General features: G+C 36.4%; 2 protein-coding genes across 3 annotated transcripts; both read left to right on the forward strand.

Annotated features, from left to right (window-relative positions):
• Positions 1-516: 516 nt before the first annotated feature.
• LOC105830528 (dentin sialophosphoprotein) lies at positions 517-8447 on the forward strand. Of its 2 annotated transcripts, none has more exons than XM_028195187.2 (10): positions 517-826; positions 955-1134; positions 1220-1362; positions 3233-3380; positions 4442-4680; positions 5195-5255; positions 5331-5455; positions 5731-6893; positions 6964-7077; positions 7496-8447. In XM_028195187.2, exons 2-10 carry the CDS (start codon positions 1035-1037, stop codon positions 7512-7514), a joined length of 2112 nt encoding a protein of 703 aa, XP_028050988.1. In that variant the 5' UTR covers positions 517-826; positions 955-1034; the 3' UTR covers positions 7515-8447. The 2 variants fall into 2 exon arrangements, with proteins under 2 accessions (XP_028050988.1, XP_012525355.1); XM_012669901.3 differs by having other exon boundaries at positions 520-865.
• Positions 8448-14477: 6030 nt separating this feature from the next.
• Positions 14478-22531, forward strand: LOC105830524 (transcription factor AP-1). The gene has a single exon (XM_012669892.3). It carries the CDS (start codon positions 15335-15337, stop codon positions 16163-16165), a length of 831 nt encoding a protein of 276 aa, XP_012525346.1. The 5' UTR covers positions 14478-15334; the 3' UTR covers positions 16166-22531.
• Positions 22532-24339: the final 1808 nt, after the last annotated feature.

The following is a 24339-nucleotide window of genomic DNA, read 5'->3' on the forward strand; positions in this document are numbered from 1 at the left end:
TTTATAGTAGTAAAACTATGATTAGGCATGCTGTTATTAAATAATGTTATCTTTTATTCAAAATTATTGTTTTTATTTTTATACAAATAAAACTTTCAAAAACAAATTTGTTTCCTATTGTTTGATTCTTACCAGTTACCGCGAACAGAGTATTAATTCGAGACACCTTATTGGTTTCGCCATACTTTGTCGGCACCAATAGGATTACTGACAACGTTATCCAGTGGCCTGTTCTTTTTAGCTGCATTGGTGCAATAAGTTAAAGGGTCTGTTCGCGTCACATGCTCCGACATGCTCCTATTCACCCCAACGCACTCCAATACGTTGATTCCGACAACGCCAACCTATTAGAATGCGTTGGAGTGAGTAGGAGCATGTCGGGGTCTGGCGACGCGACAAACCAAAAATGAGAAAAATATATTTATCTTGTTGTATTATCTCACTTTAACTTGTTGCACCAGTGCACCAATGCAGCTAAAAAGAACAGGCCAAGAAACTCTAGTGCCACTTTTTGCATGTAGTACATGCATACAGCCCTGATCTATCTAGTTTTTTTTCGTGTGGTGTTGGCATTTGAATCTATTTATACATGTTTTTGCGCCAGGCCAATGTGGATGCGGACAACGATATCATTGATATTGTTTTATCGTTACGTTTACTGTTACGAATACAAGTATACCAGTGTGGCACAAAAGTGTCACGGTTGTCGCAAGTGTATTTGACTGGTCACGTATGAGAAAAGAAACTCGTCTTCAACGAGTTACTTGTCCCGGAGAAATTAGATTTTTACATTACGTTTTTCCCTCTCGACGAGGGGGAGAGAAAGGCATGTCTATCCTCATTATTAGATGCGGGTTAAAGTACGGTAATGGAAGATTTTCTCGGAGTGATTATTTTACTGAAAAAAACTAATAAAAAAAAAGACAATAAAATGTTTACAAATAACATTTTCAGATTAAAGAAAAACCTTTGTAAGACTGCTTTCAATTTTTACGTATTGTCCGTACGCAAATCGAGAAATTAAATAATTCAAAATGCCAAAAGTGCCGATTCGAAAAGTTAAGAGGGTCAGCGTACTGACCAAAAGGGCGCAGTGTTTGGGGAAACACTACAAGGAGCGATCCTACAGACCAAGTGAGAGAATAAGTCCTTTCTATCAATTATTCTCTCCTCTTCAGCACATTACAATTGTTTTTACAACTGTTAATTTATTTCCTAGTGTACGAGAAATTGAAAAACAACAACAGTTACTTGGCTAAGGCACTCTCGAAGGAAAAGCAAAGCAGTCAGGCACTGTTCTCGCAGAATGTACAGCTAATTGGGGAGATTCAACAGTTAAATCGTGTATGCAACACACGAGATGTAAGTATGGTTGATACGAAGATTATATAATAAAATACTTTCACAAATAATTTTATATATTTATAGTTTGTTTTCAATTGGAAATCAGTGACTTTAAAAATTCTAATATGTAGATTTTTATTAGAATTATCTAAAATTTAAATTTACAGATCTATTATATTAAGTCCAATATTTCAAATTTTATAAATTTGACATTAGATTTATAATTAGCAAATTTCAAAACTTTGTAAATTATATACAATTTATATATCACATTCTGTGGTAATACTCAGTTTTTTAAATCTGGATTATAATCTTATGCTTTCAAAAGTTCAAAATTGTTAACTGCTATATCGGTATATCTCAGTGAAAAAAGTCGTATGTGTTGACAAACAAAATTGGATTTTGAAGAAGACTACTACTATATGAAACTATCCTTTTACTCCATTTATCTAAAAAATCTAATGTAATTTTTGTGGCCAGATTTGTATTCATGTACAAATTTCATAAAAAATCATTCACAATTCTCAAATATCAAAGTTTCACAGAAACTATTGACTTGTTATGTTGATCTGACAATTAATGTAGTTTATATTACAATTAACATGGCATAAGGCCATAATGACTTGAGGTTGAAGCGTTTGAATTATATATTTATCATATTATTTGTAGCGTTAAAATTTCGCTAGGCTCATAGTCTGTTTTGTTTTGTTGTTTTATTTCTTAATTTAACATAGTCCTGGTTATTACAATTTATTATTATGTATATTAATTTTTAATATGTTCATATTTTTTTATTGTTTTTAGTATTTTAACTTTTTGTTGCCCAGGTAAATATATCTGTCATAAAAAAATATATATGTCACTTTTTTGGTTTAATGTCTCTTCAATTTTAGATTAAGAGTTTCTGGTCATGTGATAAGTCTTTATGGGATTCTCTGATGTTATTTTATGTGTACATCATATAATACAATTATTATTTTGCATTGGTTATTTCTTATAAATAAAATATATGCAAAAATGCCATTTTTTCCTTGTTTCTGTGAAAATTTGATAATAAACATGCAGGAAAAATATATATTTATAATTTTTTTATTGTTGATTATGAATTTGTTGCCAGATTTTCAAAATTTAAAATGGCAATATTATGATGAACTAAAATGTCGAAAAATTAATAAAGTTCTATAAAAATCAGAATCTAAGGAATTTTTAGATCACTTATTATGAATTTGTAGTAAGATTTTTGACATTTAAAATGGCGGATTTAATATAGCGGCCAAAAAATAAAAAGATTTATAAATTTCTACAAAGGATTGAAGAAGTTTTTTGAGCCGCTAATTGCAAATCTATTATTAGTTTTAATTATTCCATAAATATTGTATTTTTTCGTGTCACCAAGAAATTTCATGTACATTAATTATGTATCCAATGTAAAAAGTTCAAAATTCAGGATAAAAAATGTTATGTGTTGAATTTGAAAAATGGGATACTCCTGTTGACAATCTTTTTTTCTAACTCTAAAATAGCTGATATTATGTTTACCCTCCATAAAGGTTTGAGAGAGTTACATTTTGAAAGCAATAACTTTCAAATTTAAAAAATAACAAGTAAAAGAATTAAAAGTACTAAAAAATAAAAAGAAATAAACAAATATAAAATAAAAAATAAGAAAGGGATAATGACTTTATAATTAGCAACCCCCAAAAATCATATACATTAATTCTTGTAAAAATTTTGAATAATTAATTTCCAAATTGTTTGGATCTGCCATGTTGAATTTTGAAAGTCTTATAGCAAATTCGTAATCAGAGACCCAGAAAATCTCTAGACACAAACTTTCAGCAAAAATTTGTGCAACAAAGGGTTAATTTAAATTTATTATTTGTTGCAGACTGTAATTTCCAATGTACTGAATAATGCAAAAGAAATATTGAAAATGTTGGTTACAATGACTGGATATATGACAAACACTATCTCCATGTGTCAAGAGCTTGTTGCTTCCAACACTGCTGTGAGACTTTCTTCTGCTTCAGCTGGAAGTAAGCGATATATTAATGCTCTTTTTTTTGTTCGAATATCTTTAATTTCTTGTTAAAATTATAGTAATCTCTTATAAGTGTATTTCTATGTTGTGCGCGTTAATGAGCGATTTTCAACGCTTGTTGCTGACGTCTTTTATCGTCAGTTCGTCGCTCTTTCAGAGGATTTTTCTAATCGAGAAAATTGGCTAGTATTAAACGATTTTATATGTTGTCTACTTCTACATTAATAACAAGTGTCGAAAACTACTGTGTGTATTGTGGCGAAGCGCTTTTTTTGGTACTATTGTCTGACTACTTGTTTGACAAACAGTAAAGTTGGACATGTTCAACTTTGTCGCAGCGATTATTAGATGCTGCGACTTTAAAATTTTATACGCTAGTGAAAATAAAAAATTGCGTTTTTATCAGCGAATTCACTAACAAAGTAACACGCTTGTTCAAAAACGAATAAAAGTTGCTCTGTGTAAATAACGTTTTATACGCACAAATATAGGAGTATAATTTACGCGAAAAACGATAAGAGTTTCGTTTTGGATGGCGAGCATAGAAACGAGTACAATAGTAGATGGAATAATCCTTTATAAAGTCACATCCGGAAAAAGAGATGTTAAAAAATTTGAAATAATGTACTTTAACCCTCTGGTTGTATCGTTACCTTTGGATTATGGATTGTGCTGAATCCCATTTTCTTTATTTTAAAATAAAGAAAAAAAAATAAAAAAGTTCACAAAATATCTGTCAATATTATAATTGATGATGTCATAGTCATTTTATATAAAATTGTTTATTGAATATTTTTTACATAAATTCTGAATATAAGTAAAGAAAAAAATAATTTTCTTTAAAAATATATAACTTTTCTACACAAAAATAAAATTTAAAGTTTTTTTACTTCAATCTTTAATACTTAAGAAAAAGTGTTAATTGGTGATAGAAATGGAAAGACACGGGTAAACTATTTTTCATAATTCTACATTTGTGTCAAATTGGAAAAAAATCAAAGTGTCTTGGGTAAATTTGCTTGTTAGACTACGCATTTGCATTGGAATATATTTCAGGAAAAGAATCGTCCAACAGACTATCGACAAAATCACCAGCTAAAGGTGTGGTGAAACCTATGGTAGGGGGGCACACCATTACTAAGCCTACAATTAATTTAAGTCGGGTTAACATGGAGAGTATTAATAATATATCGAGATTGAGTGATATACAAGAAGTAACTACACCTACTAGAAGTCCAGAAATGAACGAAACTAGGTCACCAATCATTTCCTTGCCTTCCACACCTCTTAGATATGTACGTAGGTATTCGCTTTTTTATACATGTATATATGTAACTTATTTAATATGCATACAGGTATTCGACAACAGATGAAAACTTAAGGATTCTAGATATTAAGACAGGAAACTGAAAAATAATCAAATTGCAATTAAGGTTTTATTATTTAATTCCGAAATTAAGCATTTGTGTATTTTTTACATGAATATTTAAATTCACAATTAAATATTTAAAATTACAAAATGGAGAATAACAAAATTTCAGTGGAAGCTTAATTTTTTTATTGTAATATCTAAATGTTCACGCTCTTTAGGCATTTTTTATGTAAACATTTATAACTCTAGAACAAAACCTTTATCGCAGTTTTGTTATTCTTGATTTTATTTTTTATTATCTAGAGTCATTACTTAAATTTTTTCTCACCTATTGTCAAACCCTGTATACTATCAAGTTATATTAATTTAACAAAAAAATTTAATAAAAAATAATTTAATAAAAAAAAATGTTTTTCTAAATAACATAATTATTTTAGGAAAATAATCGTACATGCAGACTGCCCGAAAGACTGACAATTTCTTCACCCCGAGTTAATGGTATATTTGATTCTTAACCGTAATAGATGTATCGATCAATTCATATAATCATTAACTAATTAGATACACTTACAGCGGCAGATGAGCAAAGATTAAGAAGAAAAAGGCGAAGTCATCATTCAAAACGATTATCAGTATCTTTTTCGCGATCACGAAATAGATGGTCCGATGAAGCTGCGTCAAATACGGGACAAATTGACGTCAGTTAAATTACAATAAAATTTAAAGATATCCAAATTATTGTATAATTGATACTCGCAATTTGTTAATATTAAGAGAGTCGCTTCATTCGTGTAATATAAAAAATAGTGTCTAATACAAGATTCTTATCTGTTAAATGTTACATAAACAGAATTTTCTCTTAGAATTTATCTTTAAAATCACGAGAATTGTTGGATAAAAGTCATTGAAGAATTTTATTATAATTAAAAAAAAAAAAATAAATTTTATGATATTGTATTATTAATCTCTGTAGGTAATTGACACTAGCATTGACATCGAGAGTCAGGAGAGTAATGATGGTACATCGCACGAGCTATCGGATATAATAAACGTAGTATCGGAATCGCAGATATCTGCTAATGATGAGAATGAAACTCACACGGACGCATCGAAGAAAGATCCTAACGTACAAATAAATAATAAGGTCTCCAACAAAGATTTTAGTCGGAATGTGAATGTAACAGAAAACTCGAGGCTGTCGCAAAATAATACCCGAGCTTGGGAGGAAGAAGATCCTCTGGAAGGTCCAAGTTGGCTGTTTAACAATACCTTGCCAACACGGGATAATGAGCCAGAAGAGCTTGAGTCTGTTAACGATTCCGATGTTAACAATAATACATCACAAGTAGTGTATGACGATTCGAGCGTTACAGAAAGCAATGAAGAGGCATCGAACTTAAATGAATCTACAAGTGATACATCACCGTCGGAGAAAGATGCACCGCCCGTTGCCGATCGTTCCGAGTCTGATTCTTCTTATCACGAAGCGGATGGTAGTATTGGTGAGTTACTTCCGGCAGCGACTTTATCCAATCGTGAAAGGAGTTTAGATAACGAAGACAGTAACGTAAATGATGCAATGAAATTTGCGAGCTTCGTAACGTTGAGGCGAGGTTCAGAAGCATTGGAAGAGTCGGTAGAAGACTTTACCTTGATGTTGCGTCAACCAGCACAAAATATGCAATTCAATATCGACAACTTGCGATTGCCCGTTTTGGAGGAATCCAATGTAAATAATTCTACTGTCAACAACGAAAGTGACACTGACGTAAACGCCACGATACCGAGAGTTACGAATATCCCGGTAGCATCTGTGTCGAATCGGAGCATAAACGAGTTTGACTATAACCACATCACAATAAAACTGCCGTTAATTTTAATTAACGATCATAAGAGAATGTCGACACCGCAAAAGACAAAGCATTCCAGTAAAAGTGTTAAAAAATCGAATATGAAAGAGCAAGCGGATTCCGCGGAAAATTCTTCGAGAACTAAGGGTATAATAAAATCGCGAAACACTCGAGAGAATAGTCGAGATCCAAGTATGGCAAAAGTCGTTTTGGAGAAGCTCAATGAGTCTCATGTTAAGTCAAGAAGGTCATCTAATGATATCCAAACTTCAACTAATAATCTGATGTAGGTATAATTACAAAAAATCTATGAGATTCTTTCCTGTAAATCATGATTTCATACCCTGGATTTGCAGGAAAGACACGTCCGATGATGACGATAATCGAGACTCGGAAAACGGCGTCTATGCTTCAAGTCGTCCTAGGCGAAAAAAGGCGCCAGTGAATTTGAAAGAACCTAAATTAAATAAGTAAGTAAAAATTCTACGTAGACTAGAATATAATCACAGAAGAGAATTTTCTATTAAAATTTACTCTTAAACCATAGTAGTTGTGGAACAACATGAACTTTGAAGAATTTTGTTATAATTTTAATAAAATTTAATGAAATATTAGTAAAATTTCGTTAAAATTTGACTAAATTTTGCTAAAACAGGGCTATTTATTTGAATTAAATTTCTTAAAAATCGAGAAATTCACGGGGAATTTTATAACATTTTAGTAAATACCCTGTAAAAGTGTAGTAAAATTTTCAAAGTTTATGTTGTTCTATGATTATCACGATTTTGAGGGTAAATTTCCATAAAAATTCTCTCCGTACACACTAGAATTTGCTCTAATTAAAATATTTGATTATCACATATGATATGAAATTGTATTTCTTTACAGGAAATTGAGACGAGAGTAGGAAGAATTAATATATGTCAAAATTTAATGAAAAGAATTGTTACATGTACTATCAGTAGCATGCTGATATTGCTGAAAGCTATTCCTTTTTCCATATGTATCAAATTTTTACCCGTTGCAGTTTCATTCAATTTTAGTTCTGTTTTTTGATTTGGTATCCGTTTCAAGAATGGGAGACGGGTATAATAAATCTGCCTTATTGACATCTGTCTCTAGCTTTCCACGAGAGTCTTGTGAAGAGCTTGAGTTCAGAACACAAAGATATTTGCATTATATGAAGATGAATACAAAATCAATTGAATACAAAGATGAATACAAAATAGTTGTGTTTACTTTCGCGGAAATCGAATTTTGACAGAACAATATAAACGGACTTACTAGGTATAAATCATAGTGTAATTAGAAAAGTGACGTATTGCATATAATAATCGCTCGTTATTTTAACCAATCAGATGCATGCACTAATGTAACCGATGAATTTTAAAGATACTTGCCCTAACATAGTTAGGTTATCCTACATTGGTTTTGCATTGTACACATCTAATTGGCTGAGTCTCCTTTCCTTTTTAAATTTCTGAACAATTGCGCATCTTTGGGAATCTTTCTAATTACACCATGGTGTAAATTATCTGAATAGCTGGTAAATTTCAATATTAATAGTGTTTGTTAGTAGGTATCTTGAGGGGGAGGGGGAGTTACAATTGATTCAACTATCCTAAAATAGTCTCATGGGAACGTCATATTTCGGATACGTTAGTTCTTCCGCTGATATATCGCATATATTATAATTGGCCTTATTGTTATATTTTAAGCATTGATACATACAAGAATCATGCAATATAACTTCCTTCTACAGTATTATTGTACAATACCGTATTCTTTTGTATGTCATTAGATTTATTTTAATAAATATAACCAAAATACATTGTGTAAAGATTGCGAGTAAATGATTTTGTTCCAGCCTCTGTTTCAATAATTAATTCGCGATTGGAATATTGTTTTTCCTCTTTTTTTCTTAAATAGTGTATTATATAATATCCAATATCTTTCTATATAAATAATTTTAGAAATGTATATCTTTTAAAAATGTTTTAATTTATATTAAAGAGCCGATGTGTTTTTAATAATGCATGATTAATTATCCGTATTTTATAAATATAATATTTTTGTATTAACATATGAAAATAATCTAAAAAATATCATACCAGTGAATAAATCTATGCAGAATAAAGTTGGTGGTATCAAATCAATAATTGTTTCATGCATAAGTAAAATAAAAACTTCAAAGAGTTTAATAATCTTAAACAAACGTAACTTATGTGAAAAAACTGTCATGAAGAAACAGTTTCGTCAAGAAAAATGAAGAAAATGTTGGATAACAATACCTTCAAATCAAGAATTAAAAATATTTTAATACTGTTATAAAAATAATAATATTATATATATTGTGATCTTTAGGTAACTTGAAACAAAAATATTTTGCTGAAATTTAAGATTATTAAACTTTTAAAAAATTTTATATCTTGCTTATATATGAGAGAATAATTATTAATTTGATAGATTTCATCTTTTCTGCATTTTCAATCTATATGCTTTTTATCGTTAAATTGGAAATATCAATTATATATCTATGCATCAAGAAGTTTAACACTAAATCTCAAATCTCACGCTGATTTCATAATATTTTAAAAATGTACGTAATAATCGAAATGTCAACAGTAATTAATATTTAGAAGTTCTCATTCGTCACTCTGCCCCATTAAGAATTTTTGTGGTATTATCTGACTTCCTTATCTCTCTGAAGAATGTTCTCGCAACGAATAGACTCGTGGAAGAGTCCCCGACACGGAATTAAGCGCGAGGTGAGACTGTTTCGCCGTGCTCGTACGAAATGATTGATCGTCGGAAACGGCCGGCAGGTTTCGTGCGCAAATAAAAAAGGCTTGGCCTCCGCGTACTCGAGTAGTGCTATGTGTATATGTAATGGATTTAACCTTCTCCGCGCGCTTCCACGCGGGAGAGCGGGGGCGGAAATTAATTATGTTTGTTTAATTTCGAGATGAAAAAAGCAGCTGGCACCGCCTCGCTCACACGGCGTTCGCGCGGCTCTAATCCGGGAAAAAGGAAAAAAAGAGAAGAACGAGAAGATGGAAAGAGAAAAGGGAGAAAGAGAAGAAAAAAAGTAAAAATTTCTCTACCTAAAGATGTTGGCATCAGCTCTACATGCGACTTGATTAAATTAAAGCGGTTCGCTAATAATTAACGCGTTTCGATTTTCACAATGAAAACTTTCCGATAAAAAAAGATACTTGCAAATGAGCGATATACATATATTTATGCTAATCGTCAGTATACGTGCAACAATAATGAAATGCTTCAATTTGATAAACACTGAATACTCCAACTGAACGTTTAAGAGTTAAAAATCTGACTTAAAATTTGATTTGATTTTAAATTTTATTTTATTTATTTAGGTTTATATAGAGTTTTTATTTTTTATAATAACAGAATCTGACTTGGTTCATTAACTCTTGATGTTTGTATTAATTTTTAAATCTGAGAACCCATATACTAATTATTAATTTTTAAATATTTTTAATAAATACTTTTATATTGGAAATTTCTTCTGCTTATATAAAGCAACTTTTCAATAAAAAATCGTTCATATAAAAACAGATATAAATGTATACAAAATAGATCCATACATGTTTGTTATATGAAAAACATTTTACTGCGTGATCAATATCTGATAAATAATAGCGATAAAAATTAGTTGTTCTATTTTATATACTCTGTATAAGTGTCCCTTAAAATTTCACTTTCGTACATTTATTCACAAGTTGGTCACAAAAAATTGTGAAAGAACGATTTTCAAGCTAGTCCCCTGGAACGTCGACGTCTCGGTTAAAGAATGAAGACGCAGCTGCCTCGCGACGTTACGTTTATATCGGTTCGCTAAAAAGGGGAAAGTAAGACGCGATGCACACACCGCGGAAGAATATACGCCACGTGATTAATCGTTACGTGAATTTAATACATGGTGCAACGTGAACCGATGTATCGATATGCCATCGGTCACCATCGTCGCGTGCTCGTCGCTCGTACCGGATTGCCGGATATCGCATCGCATTTCCCCGTGATCGAACGCCGGGAAATCACAGACCTCGAGATCACGGGCGTTCTATTAACTATACGTGCGGAGTTATCTGTACTTCAAAAGACACGCGACTATCCTTTCTCGCGTGTCCTCTACGAGGCGCGAGCGAGTTGAAAATTGTATAATTAAGAATTTCATGCAAGGTCGCCTGAGAAACACCTTCACTTTTTCTCGCTTTCCTCAACTATGATACTATCATTGGATATTAATATTAGATCGGAAAAAAAAAGTTTCAAACTAAGAATTAAAATACTAGAAGAATTTTAATATTATATTTATGTCAGAATAAGTATGTTGTGCTCTTTAGATGGCTATCATATGATACTGAAATTAAAGATATAATATTTTGCTAAAATTTGAATTTCCCAAAAGAATTTTATATTTATATTTATACATATATGAAATAATAAATGTTACTTTTTAAGGCCCAATTCCGCGTACAACCGATTTCTATCCACATTAGGTAAAAATTTTTGTTTTATGAATTGATAATTAAAATGTACTGAATAAAATTATTTTTTTAATATAAACATATTTTTTAATTTACAAGCGAAATAGATAAAAAAATAGTTGAATGCAAGATACTCATGATTGGATTTATAAAAGATACCCTTTCTTATATTGTACCGTAAAATATAATAGTTTTAATTTGATACTAATTTTTTTTGTGCACGCGCAGTCTGGTAACAAAAGGGAAATTCAAACAGTTCAAGTTTTTAATTTAATTACATGTCAATTATAATTCAGATTAGCAATCGTGTAAATTCCGTCGTAGGGTAAAAATATAAAAAGTAAAAATTTGAAATTAACGGAGAAATTTTTCCCTTTTGACATTTCCGCCTTGGGGGAAAAAGTTACATAATCGCTACCCAGAAGTCTAATATACGATAGGAAACTTTGTTTCCGGCGATAAAAATATTACGAGAGCATCAGAATAGAGTGCAAGAAAAGGTTACAAAATAAACTTTTTAATTAGATATATTTAGTGTCACACATATATATGTTAAAACATGGAATGCAGTTCAAATTTCATGACATTTATGTTTCATTCGTTTTTTCCTAAACAACCGGACTCGGATAATGATCCAGCAAATAGCGCGCGTGATTTTCCTGGAAAAGATTCGGGAGAAATGCTCAAAGGAGCTTTCCCGGGAAAGCGCATGCTGCCGGAATGCAGTGAAACGCAAATTTGTTCAAAAATACATGTGTCCGGTGAACGAGCGATTTTTGAATTTATTTCTTAAAAGTTTTATTGTAAGAGAAGTAGAAGTTTTATTGTAAGAAATTTTTTATAAATTAGAATATTCGATAGCAAGAAAAATAAATTGCTAATAAAAAAAAAATAGAAACGTTACTCATAGAAAGATCTCTGGAAATCAGAAGAATATTAATTAAATTGTCGAACTTTTAAAGATGGAGACAGGAGATTGAATGATCAAATTGAAGATAAAATTTACGAATTTATTTCAGGAAAAAAAAACAAATAAGGTCAATTTTTAATAATAATTAGATATTGGCAATAATTAAAATTTTATGTTTATATCATTACCATTTCGCAATAACATTTTTGTAACGGTATTTTAGATTCAATTTGTAGAAAAAAAAATTCTAAGAGAAAAATTAAAGTAGCCGATTGCTTCCTTAAAAGTCACAGCAAAACTTGAAATTTTCAAACCCATATTGACCGATATAAAAAACTCCTTTTAATAAATTTTTCAATAAATTTTTTATTACAGTTTAATTTTCTTTATATTTAAATATAAAAGTAATAAATGATACTTAAATAGAGAACTTTGTATTTATTTATTTCATTCCATGAAATAAATTTCGTTTCTAATTTCATCATACAATTTCTTGTGCCTTCTTAAAAAGCCTTAAGGGCTATTAAGAAATTCGCGCTTATTGTTTCGAGAATTTAGCAGACGCAATTTCGTATTCAAATTCCTAAACAGTACCTAATACCTAATGATGTACAAAGGCACGAAAAAACTTGCAACAAACTAGTTTGATTTATTACGAAGTCGATATGTGAAACTCGTGCAGTCGACTGTATTAATCAAGAATGATGATAACGATAATGACAAACCATTTCAGTCGTCCTGAAAGTCAGTCGATGCATTGTAGATTCAATTGCATATAAGATGTAGACGGTCGATTATAGGTGTTATGGAAAGAGAGAAAGAGAGAGTATGATATGTACAATTGAGATTAATGTTTACTGATATGCTTTTATGCAAACGATATTGACAAGTGGAATAATAAACTTTCTCGTTTCCAAAGTTAAGGTTCCTATCATTAGGAAAGTGTATTTTTCGTTCAATGTAACTTTTATGCGAGAAGAAAGTTGCTAAATTTTTCAACTTGATTAAATTATACACACAATTTATTTGTACAATTTAACTTTAGTACGTAAATTCAAAATACTTTACTCATACTCTAAAAAATATTTTATTTGAAGGACTATTCTTAATAAATTTAACTTTACATTCTATAAAAATATATTATATATTTGAATCTGATGTACATACTTATAATTTGTGCTTTTGATTATTTTAATGTTAAAATTTTTTAATGTTAAAAAATTTAGTCAAATTAATAAGTATTCAGGTATTAGTAATTAATGATGTATCATACATTAAAGCATTACCAATGAAATTATAAAAATTTCATAGATTGTTCTGTTATTAATGTTTGAGTATCTGTGTGTAAAATTTACACACAATTTTCTTATTGGTTTCAAAGTTATTTAATTTTTTTTTGCTCTTGATTTTTATGTAAAATTGCGTTTCATAATATTTATTTACAAATGTATAATTGTGTTAAATCATATTTTTTACATATATACTGATAAAATTGTAATAGATATTTGTGCAAAAGTTTGTTTGGAAAATTTATTTACTCATTTAGCAATTATTTATTTATATATATTTATATAAAATTGTAGCAAAATATATTATTACATATATTATTTGCGCTGCATCACAAGTCAAATTAGAAACAAACAACAGTCTAAGAATCTCGCAATCTTTTAATTTCGACTTTTAACTGATATATATTATATAGTTAAAATATTTTAATCTCTATTTCATAAGAAACGTAGGCGAAAGCATTTTAAATTCGACGACATTACGATATATTGAAACTCTGTCGATTACGTAATTATATAGCGTTTTTTAGGCAAAGATTTTACCACTTTCAAGAGCTCTGAAAGTACCTGATGCTTGATATATACGTGTGCTCTGTAATTCCTTATTCTATTAACATAAACTTTTGAAAACTATTGAAACTTCGGCAAAGAGCGCGCAGAAATGCCTGCCCAAAGCGGTAAAGGGAGACGATAGATCTGCCGATGATCGCGTAAGAACGAAACAGCAAATATAAAGCGTCGTTTCCATCTGTACGGACGAGTCCTCCGATTAACGCTACAAAACCAACTTATTAATTCGTGAAATTGGTTCTATCGGTATCGTCCGTGCCATAAATTGCGCTCCGACGGCGATCTTTCACATTTTCGACATTTAATGACAGTTACTCCGGACCGTGCCGAAGTATCTGTCAGATGGGCGCGCACCTTAATCCTGTCACCGGCGTTTCGTCGCTTCCCTCCCCTCCCCGCCATGTTCGGCTCTCCCCCCTCCCCCGGCACCGGACGGCCAACCAGAGCGCATGCGCTCGTCATTTCTTGGTAGCTCCGATCGGCCGGCCAATCGGGCGCGGCCGGTGACGGCACTGTCGGCCAATCGGGGCCGCGCGCGGTGACGACAGCGGCTATTCTTGACCGGCGTGACTCACGGAATATAAGCGAGTACGTTTAGTTGGGTGTTCACAAGTTGTCGGGCCGCCGTGGCGCACAGGGCGATTCGCGTTCGCAAACGCACACGTCGCCGCGAACCCGTCGTCACGCTGCGTTCCGTTCCGTGGAGCACGGAAAGACGACGGCACACGCGCATCACGTCGCGTCGTCGTGAGTCATTGTTGTGTTGACAGTCAGTTGAAGCAGACGGCCAGGCAGGCAGGCAAGGAAGCCAGGCAGGCGGAGCACGAGCAGGTTGCCGCTCCTCTACCTTGAGACCGGTTGTGCCTTCTTTCGCATCGGCGTAGTAACGCCGGACGTGCGTCAAACGTTTCCGTCGCCGTCTTCTGCGCCGATTTCGGTTCGGTTTACATTTGCTCGTTATTGGTGCCGCGCCGGTGGTTGGTGCCGCGACAGTATAACGCCGGAGTGACGTGAGACGGAGGTGCGGCGTGGAGTAAAAGGGAGAGGGCGGTCGTGAAGGACCGCGCGGGTGAATTTTTCTTTTTTTTTTTTGCGTACAGTCGCGGTGCGCGGCTGTTATGTAATCGCCGCGGCGCGAAGCAAAGTGTTTGCGCGTTGACGTAGGCGGGCGAAGGAGAGAGAGAGGGGGGGAGAAAGAAAGAGAAAGAAAACGAAGAACGTCGCGGAGCAGCACACATCGTTGACGTGTTGAAATTCCGGGGGGCAAGGAGAACCGAAGAAGAGAGCCCGTCGTTCTCTTCTCGAGTGCTCGCACCGTCCGAGAGGGGAACGAACGTCACTTTCGAGCCGTTTGGTGGCGAGAGAGTGCCCAGAAGGAGGAGCCGAGGGTGAAAACCTCGGCCCTATTCCCATAATCGAGGCGAGGTCAATCGGTCCGGCGGCATCGATGGTGCGCAGCCTGACGATGGAGCAGACGTTCTACGAGGACGCGAGCGTCTACAACACGATGAACGGCCGCGACAACACCGTGGTCCAGCTCAAACGGAACCTGACGCTCGACTTGAACGGCTGCCAGAGGCAGGGCCCACAGGCGAAGAGGCCGCGGCTCGGTCCCCTGCCGCCGGCCCTGAACAACGTCACGCCGATCCTCAGCTCACCGGAGCTCAACATGCTCAAGCTTAACTCGCCGGAGCTCGAGAAGCTGATCATGACGCAACCGGACGGCCTGGTAACCAGCCTGTCCACCCCGACCACCCAGATACTGTTCCCGAAGGCGGTCACCGAGGCCCAGGAGCTGTACGCGCGCGGCTTCGTCGACGCGCTCAATGAGCTCCATCACTCCGATAGCTCGCAGGAGCCCGGCAGCATGCACGGCGCCACGTACACGACCCTGGAGCCGCCCGGTAGCGTGCAGAGCACAGAGTCTACGATGAGCAGCAACCCCGGGACGAACCTGATACACATCAAGGACGAGCCGCAAACGGTGCCGAGCGTGTCGAGCACGCCGCCGATGTCGCCGATCGACATGGAGAACCAGGAGAAGATCAAGCTGGAGAGGAAGCGGCAGAGGAACCGCGTGGCCGCGTCCAAGTGCCGGCGGCGCAAGCTCGAGCGGATCTCCAGGCTCGAGGAGAAAGTCAAGATGCTCAAGGGCGAGAACACCGAGCTGAGCGGCATCGTGCACAAGCTCAAGGAGCACGTGTGCCGGCTCAAGGAGCAGGTCATGGACCACGTGCACGCCGGTTGTCAGATCATGACCGTCAGCAACCAGTTTTGAAGTCGCCCCCTGAAGTCCGCCTCCCTCCCGAGGGTGGTGACGGACCTGCCGCCCTTTCTCGGCCCTTTTTCCCACCCCTCGTGGGTGATTCGCTGTTGCCATCATCGTGCCTCATCGTCTTCTTCTTCTTCTTGCTTTCCTTCGCGAAGACAATTGTTTTGTCGCGAGAGAATCGAGAGGCCGAAACCTCTTTTGGCCGAGTAAACACGGATCCATCGTCGTTCGGGAACGTTCCTTGTTATCTCGGACCTCAACAAACTCCGGAGGAGGAATTCCTTGTTTTTCTACAACCGACGGCGGCGAAAGAGAAAGAGAGGAAAATAGGAAGCAAAGTTCTTCTCCATCTTCTTCAAAATCGTCAACGAGTTCGGGATAGAAGGGAGGGAGTGTATCTTGGAGAAGGATGATAATGTCACGCCATCCCGAGGAAGGCTTCTCGCGAAAGGGAGAAAGAGAGAGAGAGGAGATTCATCGTTGTCTTTCTCGATTTTTCTGTGACCGATCGGAGGAAGGAACCACACCGCGACGGCAAGAACAGTAAGCAGCAGGCGGAGCAGCAGCAGCAGCAGCAGCAGCAGCAGCAGGAGGAGGAGGAAGAGGAGGAGAAGGTGACGGTAGAGGAGGAGGAAGGAGTGCCTTCGTACAGCGTGAAACGTAAAGGATGCTTTTGGGAGAGTGGCGGGCGTGCGCGCGTGCGTGTTGCGCGCATGCGAGAGACTTTACACGCTCGGGCGACGGGCAAATGCGTGTGTCGTATGTATGAGAGAGAGCGAGAAAGAGAGAGAGAGAAAGAAAAAGAATGCGTGTGACAAGGAGAAAGAGTATATATATATATATATATATGTGTGTGTGTGTGTGTATATGCATGCGTGAAAGAGAGAAAGAGGGAGATCGCGCGAAGTAGCACGAGGAAGAGGTGGGGGAATATCGCGGCGGCCATTTTGGAGAACGCGAGAGAGTCGGCGGGAGATTCGAAGCTATTGGAAGGCTCTTCTCATTCCTCCACCGTTCCTTCCTCTCGCTATCCGTTTGTTATAAGTGATTGACCGTCGTTCGTCACGACGACGGTTTTCCCAATCCTCGAAGTCCGTGTCCGACGGAACGGACGGGAAAGATCTCTCGATCGATCCTTTCGCGAATCTTTTCCACGTTTGACGATCTTGCCACGTTGTAGATCGTAGAAAGCAAAGGGCTCCTTCTTTCTTTCTCGGCGGTGAAAACGATAGCGCTGATTTTCTTCTTTACCCGCGCGGACTCGCGTGCTCGGTTTCGCGCTTGTGCGTATTTCTTCGATGATACGTGATATTCATTCGCTATGCGCAAGTAACGTTAAGTCAAGTGTCGAAAAAATTGTTCTCTTGACACAGATGCACCCTTGGAGGTGGTCGATTTTTTTATTGCGCTCCGCGATTCTCGAACGGAATTAAACGCCCCTCTTACCAAAGTGGTGATGATCGGTTACGTTCGAGGACCGACGATTGTTTACCGTCTATAGTCTTGCGGATCAATCAAAACGGGAGATTCTCATCTTCCCGGCACGAACCGCACCGACCGACTAACAATTGTGATAAGCGCAATCAAACCCGGGAGATCACATTTGCCTTTTACCGAATGCACTTTTCGCGAGAGAGAGAGACTCGAGCATTCCGCTAGTTTTGGAAACTTCTACACACTTTGGTGCATACGAGATATTGATGACAAATTAATTAATTCTAAGGATTAATACATTACGGTGCTGTACTGTAGCCGCGCAGAAACGTGCATTAGGGCAGTCCGTTGTAATGACGCGTGTTTTAACGTACCGAATGATAGAATCGATCGACGACTTGATTGAAGCGTCGAAACGAGCTTCATTTTTTTTTTAAGTAGCGTACGTAGTCTCGCGTAACTTTTTTTTAAATTAAAAATCTATATCTATTTTTAAATTTTTGCAATATACTTGTCTGTATCGCGAAGAGAATCGAATCTTTGAACGATAAATTAAAGTATTTTTCTAATTGTGATTGATGAGATGAAAATTTATACATATATGTAAATACAAAGAGAGGCGTAACCCTTTTGCGCCAAGTATATATGTAAATTTTTTTAATTGTTAAAATTGTAAAAATATGTACAAATTGTTTTTGGTATCTTCCATATACGTACTTTGGTTGAAAGATCATTTGAATAAAGAGATGTAATATTTATATTACATTAACAAAGAATATCTATTGGCAAAAGACGCGTTACAATCGTATGCCTCGCCCCATGCGATTAACATTGTTCGATATTTCTCTTCTAAGATCATCGATATTTATCTCCGACGTGCCTCGACGTCGTTTCGCCTGCAACGCGTTGATCTGACAGTGTACTGAAGAAAAAGTTTGGTAATGATAATTAAGCTTTCGGGGTGAAATAATTTCAATTAAATGTTCATCAATATAACCAGATATTTAGACAACACTAGACAATACAGACGCGCGCTTCGCGCGCGCGTTAATTAACTTTTTATTTTTTACTTTTTAAAAATAAATTGCAATGACAATTGTATAGATAACCATCTATACAAATTTGACAGCTGTCAAAATTCAATTGCAATGATAGTTACTCTCGCAACACGAAATAAGTGCAGCAAGAGAACCAATCAGCATTGCGAAAAACTGTCAACAATAAAATCGCTTACACGGCTTTTTTTTACAAGAGAGAGACAGGCTTTAATAATAAATATAATAAGATAGTAATCGATCGGTTACTAAACATTTGGTTATGTTAATATTGGACATTTCACTGAAACTATTTCAAAATTTAATAACCAACATCCTGATTCCTGTATGCGTCTGATTATTATTATCAAACTTTTTTTTTCAGTCTACCAAAGTAGCCTCTTTTCAACCACCGCTTTTGAAGAAGAATTGTAGCGCTATTAAGGCTGTATAAATAGTAGAGTATAATGTTCGGGAGCAGTCTTGCGTGTTGAACCTGTCGAATAGTCGTCATCCACTGCAGAAGGGGCCGGGGAGAAGAACGGACGCGATGTACGCGCTTTCTAGCGAGAGGGATCTCCCTGCATAATCGCCCGACGCGTGCCGATTAATTCGGGGATTACGCCTGATTACCGACGATTACGGGGAGCCGAGGTAGTTCACGCGTGATTATTACGTGATCGATCGGATCGCGCTTGTCGTCGTTGCGCAGGATTTTCGAGAAATTGACGCCAACTAGTCTGCCTCTCGTCCAACCGCGAATCACGCCTCTCACGGAAGATGATTCACCGCGTTAAAGTTCCCAATCGCTGAATACCGCAAAACGCACGGGATGAATTTTCTGTGAGTTAAAAAAAAAACGGCGGACGCCGTACTTAAAAAGAAAAAAAAAAGGGAAAAAGAAGTTGTTCGCGCACTCGGAGATCGATATACCGCGTCTGTTCGCGCGATACTCCACAGGGAAAAGAATCCCGAAATTTTTCCCTTAGCTCTTAAGCCGGAGACGGTCAGCGAGCCACGGTTCTCCACTTGGTTCTTCTGCGCGCGCCTCGCGGCGCGTAGAACTCCATTTCGTCATATGTGCATCTAGTCTTGTCCACAGTATGTCCTTGTAACTTGCGCGCGACGCGTATTATGCGTGTGCCGCATACCGCGCACATACACACACACATATACACACACATCTATACACATGTACATATGCAACACTCACGCATGAACACACACACACGCACACACACAGACACATACACGGAGATACGGGACGCACGTACGCACAATAGCACGGTGGTCATCGCGATCGCGTTAAACCACGTGTCGCAAGCGGCACGGCGTCGGCAGGCGTCGCGACGTCATCAGTCATCCGCGATAACTCCGGTATTCACTGTTGTAATCAGAAAAAATAAAACGAACGAAGGTTTACACGCAACTACTCCGTAATATGCTTTTATGTTATATCAGTGTTGTGATTTTTAATTTTAATATTAACAAAATCATTAGCCGAATCAATTTGTCAATCTTAGTACTTGTATTTCGTTCTGATTGTCACTCATGGGCGGCCACATAATATACGGCAAAAAAATTTGCAACGAAAATTTAAAAAATTCTTTTTAAGAAAGTGTCTTATTGAAAATTTTTTGTAGTAAAGACAGTATAAAGATTTTATTTTATTTATCTTAAACATCGTAAATGATGAATTGAATTTTCGGTATATGAAGGTGCGGTATATATCGAAGTTACCCTATATATTAAATTCACGCCATACATTGAAACGGCAGATGCATGTTGTTGGAACACACCCCTCGTTTCTCTTACGACACAATACATTCACTATCCGTACACGGAGAAAGCTTTATGGTAAAAATTATTATGTGAAATAATAAGCGCGAACCAAAGGAAGAAATTATAAAAATTTTTACTATATTTTTTTCATCAAATCACCATAGTATTTACACTATTTATGGTATAATTCTCTGAAATTTTTTCTTATGGTCCGTAAGTACTATCGTACATAGTAATTTTTATTATAAAATTTTCTCCGTGTACGATACACATTTTGATACGAAGTATTCACGCGTGGGCTTAACCCGAGGACGCTTACCGCACGCAAGTTATCGTTATCGCGACGATATTGGTATGTTTCCTCCCATTTCTTCACGAAGACCCGGGAATTGTCCCGTATGGGCACACGCCCAGCTCGATCTTTCCGTTCGATTATTCGTAAAGTTATCGGTGCTTTAGATGTGTAGGCGATGTTGATTAGACGAGTTTTTGAGTAAAAGATTGCCATACTGCACTGAGGAAAAAAAATTGTTAATTTGATTAAATTTCTTCGCAGTTCAAATGTTTTAACTATAAATGCACAATAAAAAATTTAGTATTAATATCACGTACATTTTATTCATTCGTCATTAGAATTTATGTTCTAAGCTACAATATTTTTATATTATTGTCCATTCATTCGTAAGTTATGCTATTTTGTTAGCACTAACATATGTCGTATATTAATTCAACACAAAAATGCTTAACAAGAACCGATTTTAACACAAATATAATATATTTTTTATTGTGTACTTGAGCGAAAATTGAAGTTAAATATATAAATACTTGAACTGCGTGAGGAAATTTGATCGAATAGAAACAAATGCATTCAAGTTACAACTCTTTTCCCCCCAGTGTAATCCATTCTTGTTGCATCCTCTCCGAGAGAATTCGGATATAATCGAATGAAAAGATGAGAGTCAGGGACATCTTGCTGGGAAGGGAGGGGGGAAGGGGAAGCGAGCAATAACAAAGCAATCTTACCTCCATTTTGCGCATTATCTAATACGAGATGGATCGCGCGCGCGCGTGATCGCGAAGAAAAATATGATTTACGAGCGGACGGGGAAAAAATTGCGATTATCGCGCGGTTGCGCAATCCCTTGCGAATAATGTCCTCGGCTCCGAGAACCTCGGTCCGAGAATTTCCACGTCTCTCGTCGGCGTGGTCAGAGCGGCGGCCGAAAAGTTTCTTTCACAAAGACGACTATCGTGATAAGAAGATTACATTTGAGGAGGACGAGTGATTTCTTACGCTTTGTACGGTGTGTTCTATTTTTAGATACAACAAGAAATTGTCTCGATTATTTGGAGCGAGGAATTTTTCAGCTCGTCGGGACTCCTCAGGAAGCTTCTGTCGGCCGCGACGAAATCCGCGCGCGAATTTTTCTTCTTTCTTCTTCTTCTTCGTCGCGGACGTTGTTGCGTAACGCCGCCGTCGTGGCGCGAAATCTAACGGGTGTGTCCGGCGCGAGTGGCGGACCACACCTATGTCGGTGTATCCGCGACTCGTATCGCCTCGACACGCCGCTGGAGGGAAATGTGCGTCTCACCGAGAACGCTTCTTCACCGGGCGATATTTTTAGACGGACGAAAAGCCCATTTTTTCCTGTGCGATCTTTTTCTCTTTCGACGCGACAGTTCGGAGCCTCAATCAAACTAATTAGGCGCGCTGAAGCTAATTAACCGATACCTACGACCCTCTTAGCGATCGATCTTTTTACACTTTTACGACTTACGCACATAATTGTCGAGAGTCGAGAAGGAGGAGGACGCCGAAAGTGCCCGCGCCAGCTTCGCGCGCTTACTTGACTTCTACGACTGTCCGTTTGGCCTCGTTCTCCCTCTCTCTATCTCTCTCTACACTTTCTTTTTTAACATTGACACGGAGAATGTTAAGATATATTTATTTCTTAAGATTAACTCCCTCCGATACTCGCAACGGTCGTTACGATAATCTGAATTTCGCAGGAGGGAAAAACGATAGATTAAGAGAACAAACGGAAAGATTTCATGCACAAAACAAATTTCATGCTCATTATAACGTACATTAAGCAGCGGTGGGAATATTTATGAAAAAAAAGGGAAAAAAAAACAAATCAGCCGATTATGTAACGATATTACAGCGGCGAGTATCGGCGACTTGAGCGCTGCGTGTTGTTCCCGCTCGCTTGGACATTCACACACTCTTTGTATTTATTCATCATCGCGATCGAGAGACAACCGTCGCTTCGTGTATGATCTCTCGATCGCAGAATCTCGGATTCGTCGTGTCCGAGCGATTCCGGCGACACACTCGGGGACGAGGTAAAAGAAGGGCGGGAAGATCGCGACGATGATAAGTCGCGGGAGTCCTCGCCTCGCCTTCGTGCACTCTGACGTTTAACCCTTTGCGATCGCATCGACGGAAAGATTTTATTTAACGGGGGAAAGAGACAAGTCGATTTCGGGCTATCTCGGATAAATTTCGAAGGAGTGTGAGATATGTTTTGTATTACAGCGTTTTTGCGTAGAGCGCGTCGCGATGTAGAACCGCAAAGGGTTAGAATCAGAGGATGTCCCTCGTTCGTATTCTCTTGCCGCGCATTAGCGCGGGAACAGTCACTTAATTTTTCTTTAGGCAAAAGATCATCTGGAATGATTTCAAAATATTTATACGTCTATTGATTATTATAACGTTGTATATATATATATAATATTCTACATGGTAATATTGATATTATAATGTACGGAGAGAATTTTGTTTTTAGAATTTATCTTCATACTTGTGATGGTGGTGGAATAATACGCACTGTTAAATTTGTAGTGTCGAAAATGTTCTACCTAATTTAAATAACTATTTATTATTTCTATAGGTAGCCTTTGCTCCTACTTAATATGCAATTAATTTATCTAAAATAATTTGGCTCAAGAAATGTTAAATATGATTCAAATTTAATTTTTATTTTTTTCCTATGTTATTTTGAAAATAAGCAATTTAATTTCAGAAATGGGTTGAATAGAAGTTGCTTTTTTAACTACATATATTGTGACATTAAAATAATGAATTTCTATATAATAGTGTATATTGGTTATAATATTAGTTCGATCATCATGACCATTATGTTTTTGAGGATAAATTCTAAGAGAAAATTCTCTCCTTATATATTAATATAAAATGTTGATTGTTTTACAGTTTATTAGTATTTGAAATCATATAAATTTCCCATGTGGCAAAATATGCCAGAGATATCTTGAAAATATCTACATGTCAGAATATCTGCATTGTACTGTCTAGAGATATCTTAAGAATGTTTCTGAGATATCTCCAAGATACTAAAAAGTCATGATAATTTTATCTCAATTGTGATATTTTTATGTTTAATCTTATCTTTAATTCTTATATATAAGATAATCTGAAGTTTATCTTAAGATATGTTTATAAATTATTTTATACAAAATATATATCTTAAAATAAATATGAAGCAAATTTAAAATAAAGTAAAAAGTTTAACTGTCATATTGACCATGTTATATACAAATGTTGCATAAATATCCTTTTACAAATAATACGTAATGTCAAGTAATAATGTCCTGCAGAATTCTGACAATAAGATATTTTAAAATTTATTTAAAATTGTAAGCACAAAAAAATATTTGATTACATCTCAGATATATTTTACTGTGTGGGTTATTTAATACCAATTCTAAAAGAGTAAGGAGAAGTGAAGAGAACGAGAATTCTCAATCAGTAAGAAAAGCTACTGTGCGACCGAACTTTATTTTCTCGCTGCTGGGATGGTAAAAAAATCGCCCCGGGTGGCTGTTTCCGCGGGTTGTAAACGTGCGGATAAACCGACCACGTTTTCACCATCTTTGTGCAATGCGCCGTGAAATAACACGAGGAACAAG

Source organism: Monomorium pharaonis, chromosome 7 (genome assembly GCF_013373865.1).
Source record: "Monomorium pharaonis isolate MP-MQ-018 chromosome 7, ASM1337386v2, whole genome shotgun sequence".
Taxonomy (NCBI): Eukaryota; Metazoa; Arthropoda; class Insecta; order Hymenoptera; family Formicidae; genus Monomorium; species Monomorium pharaonis.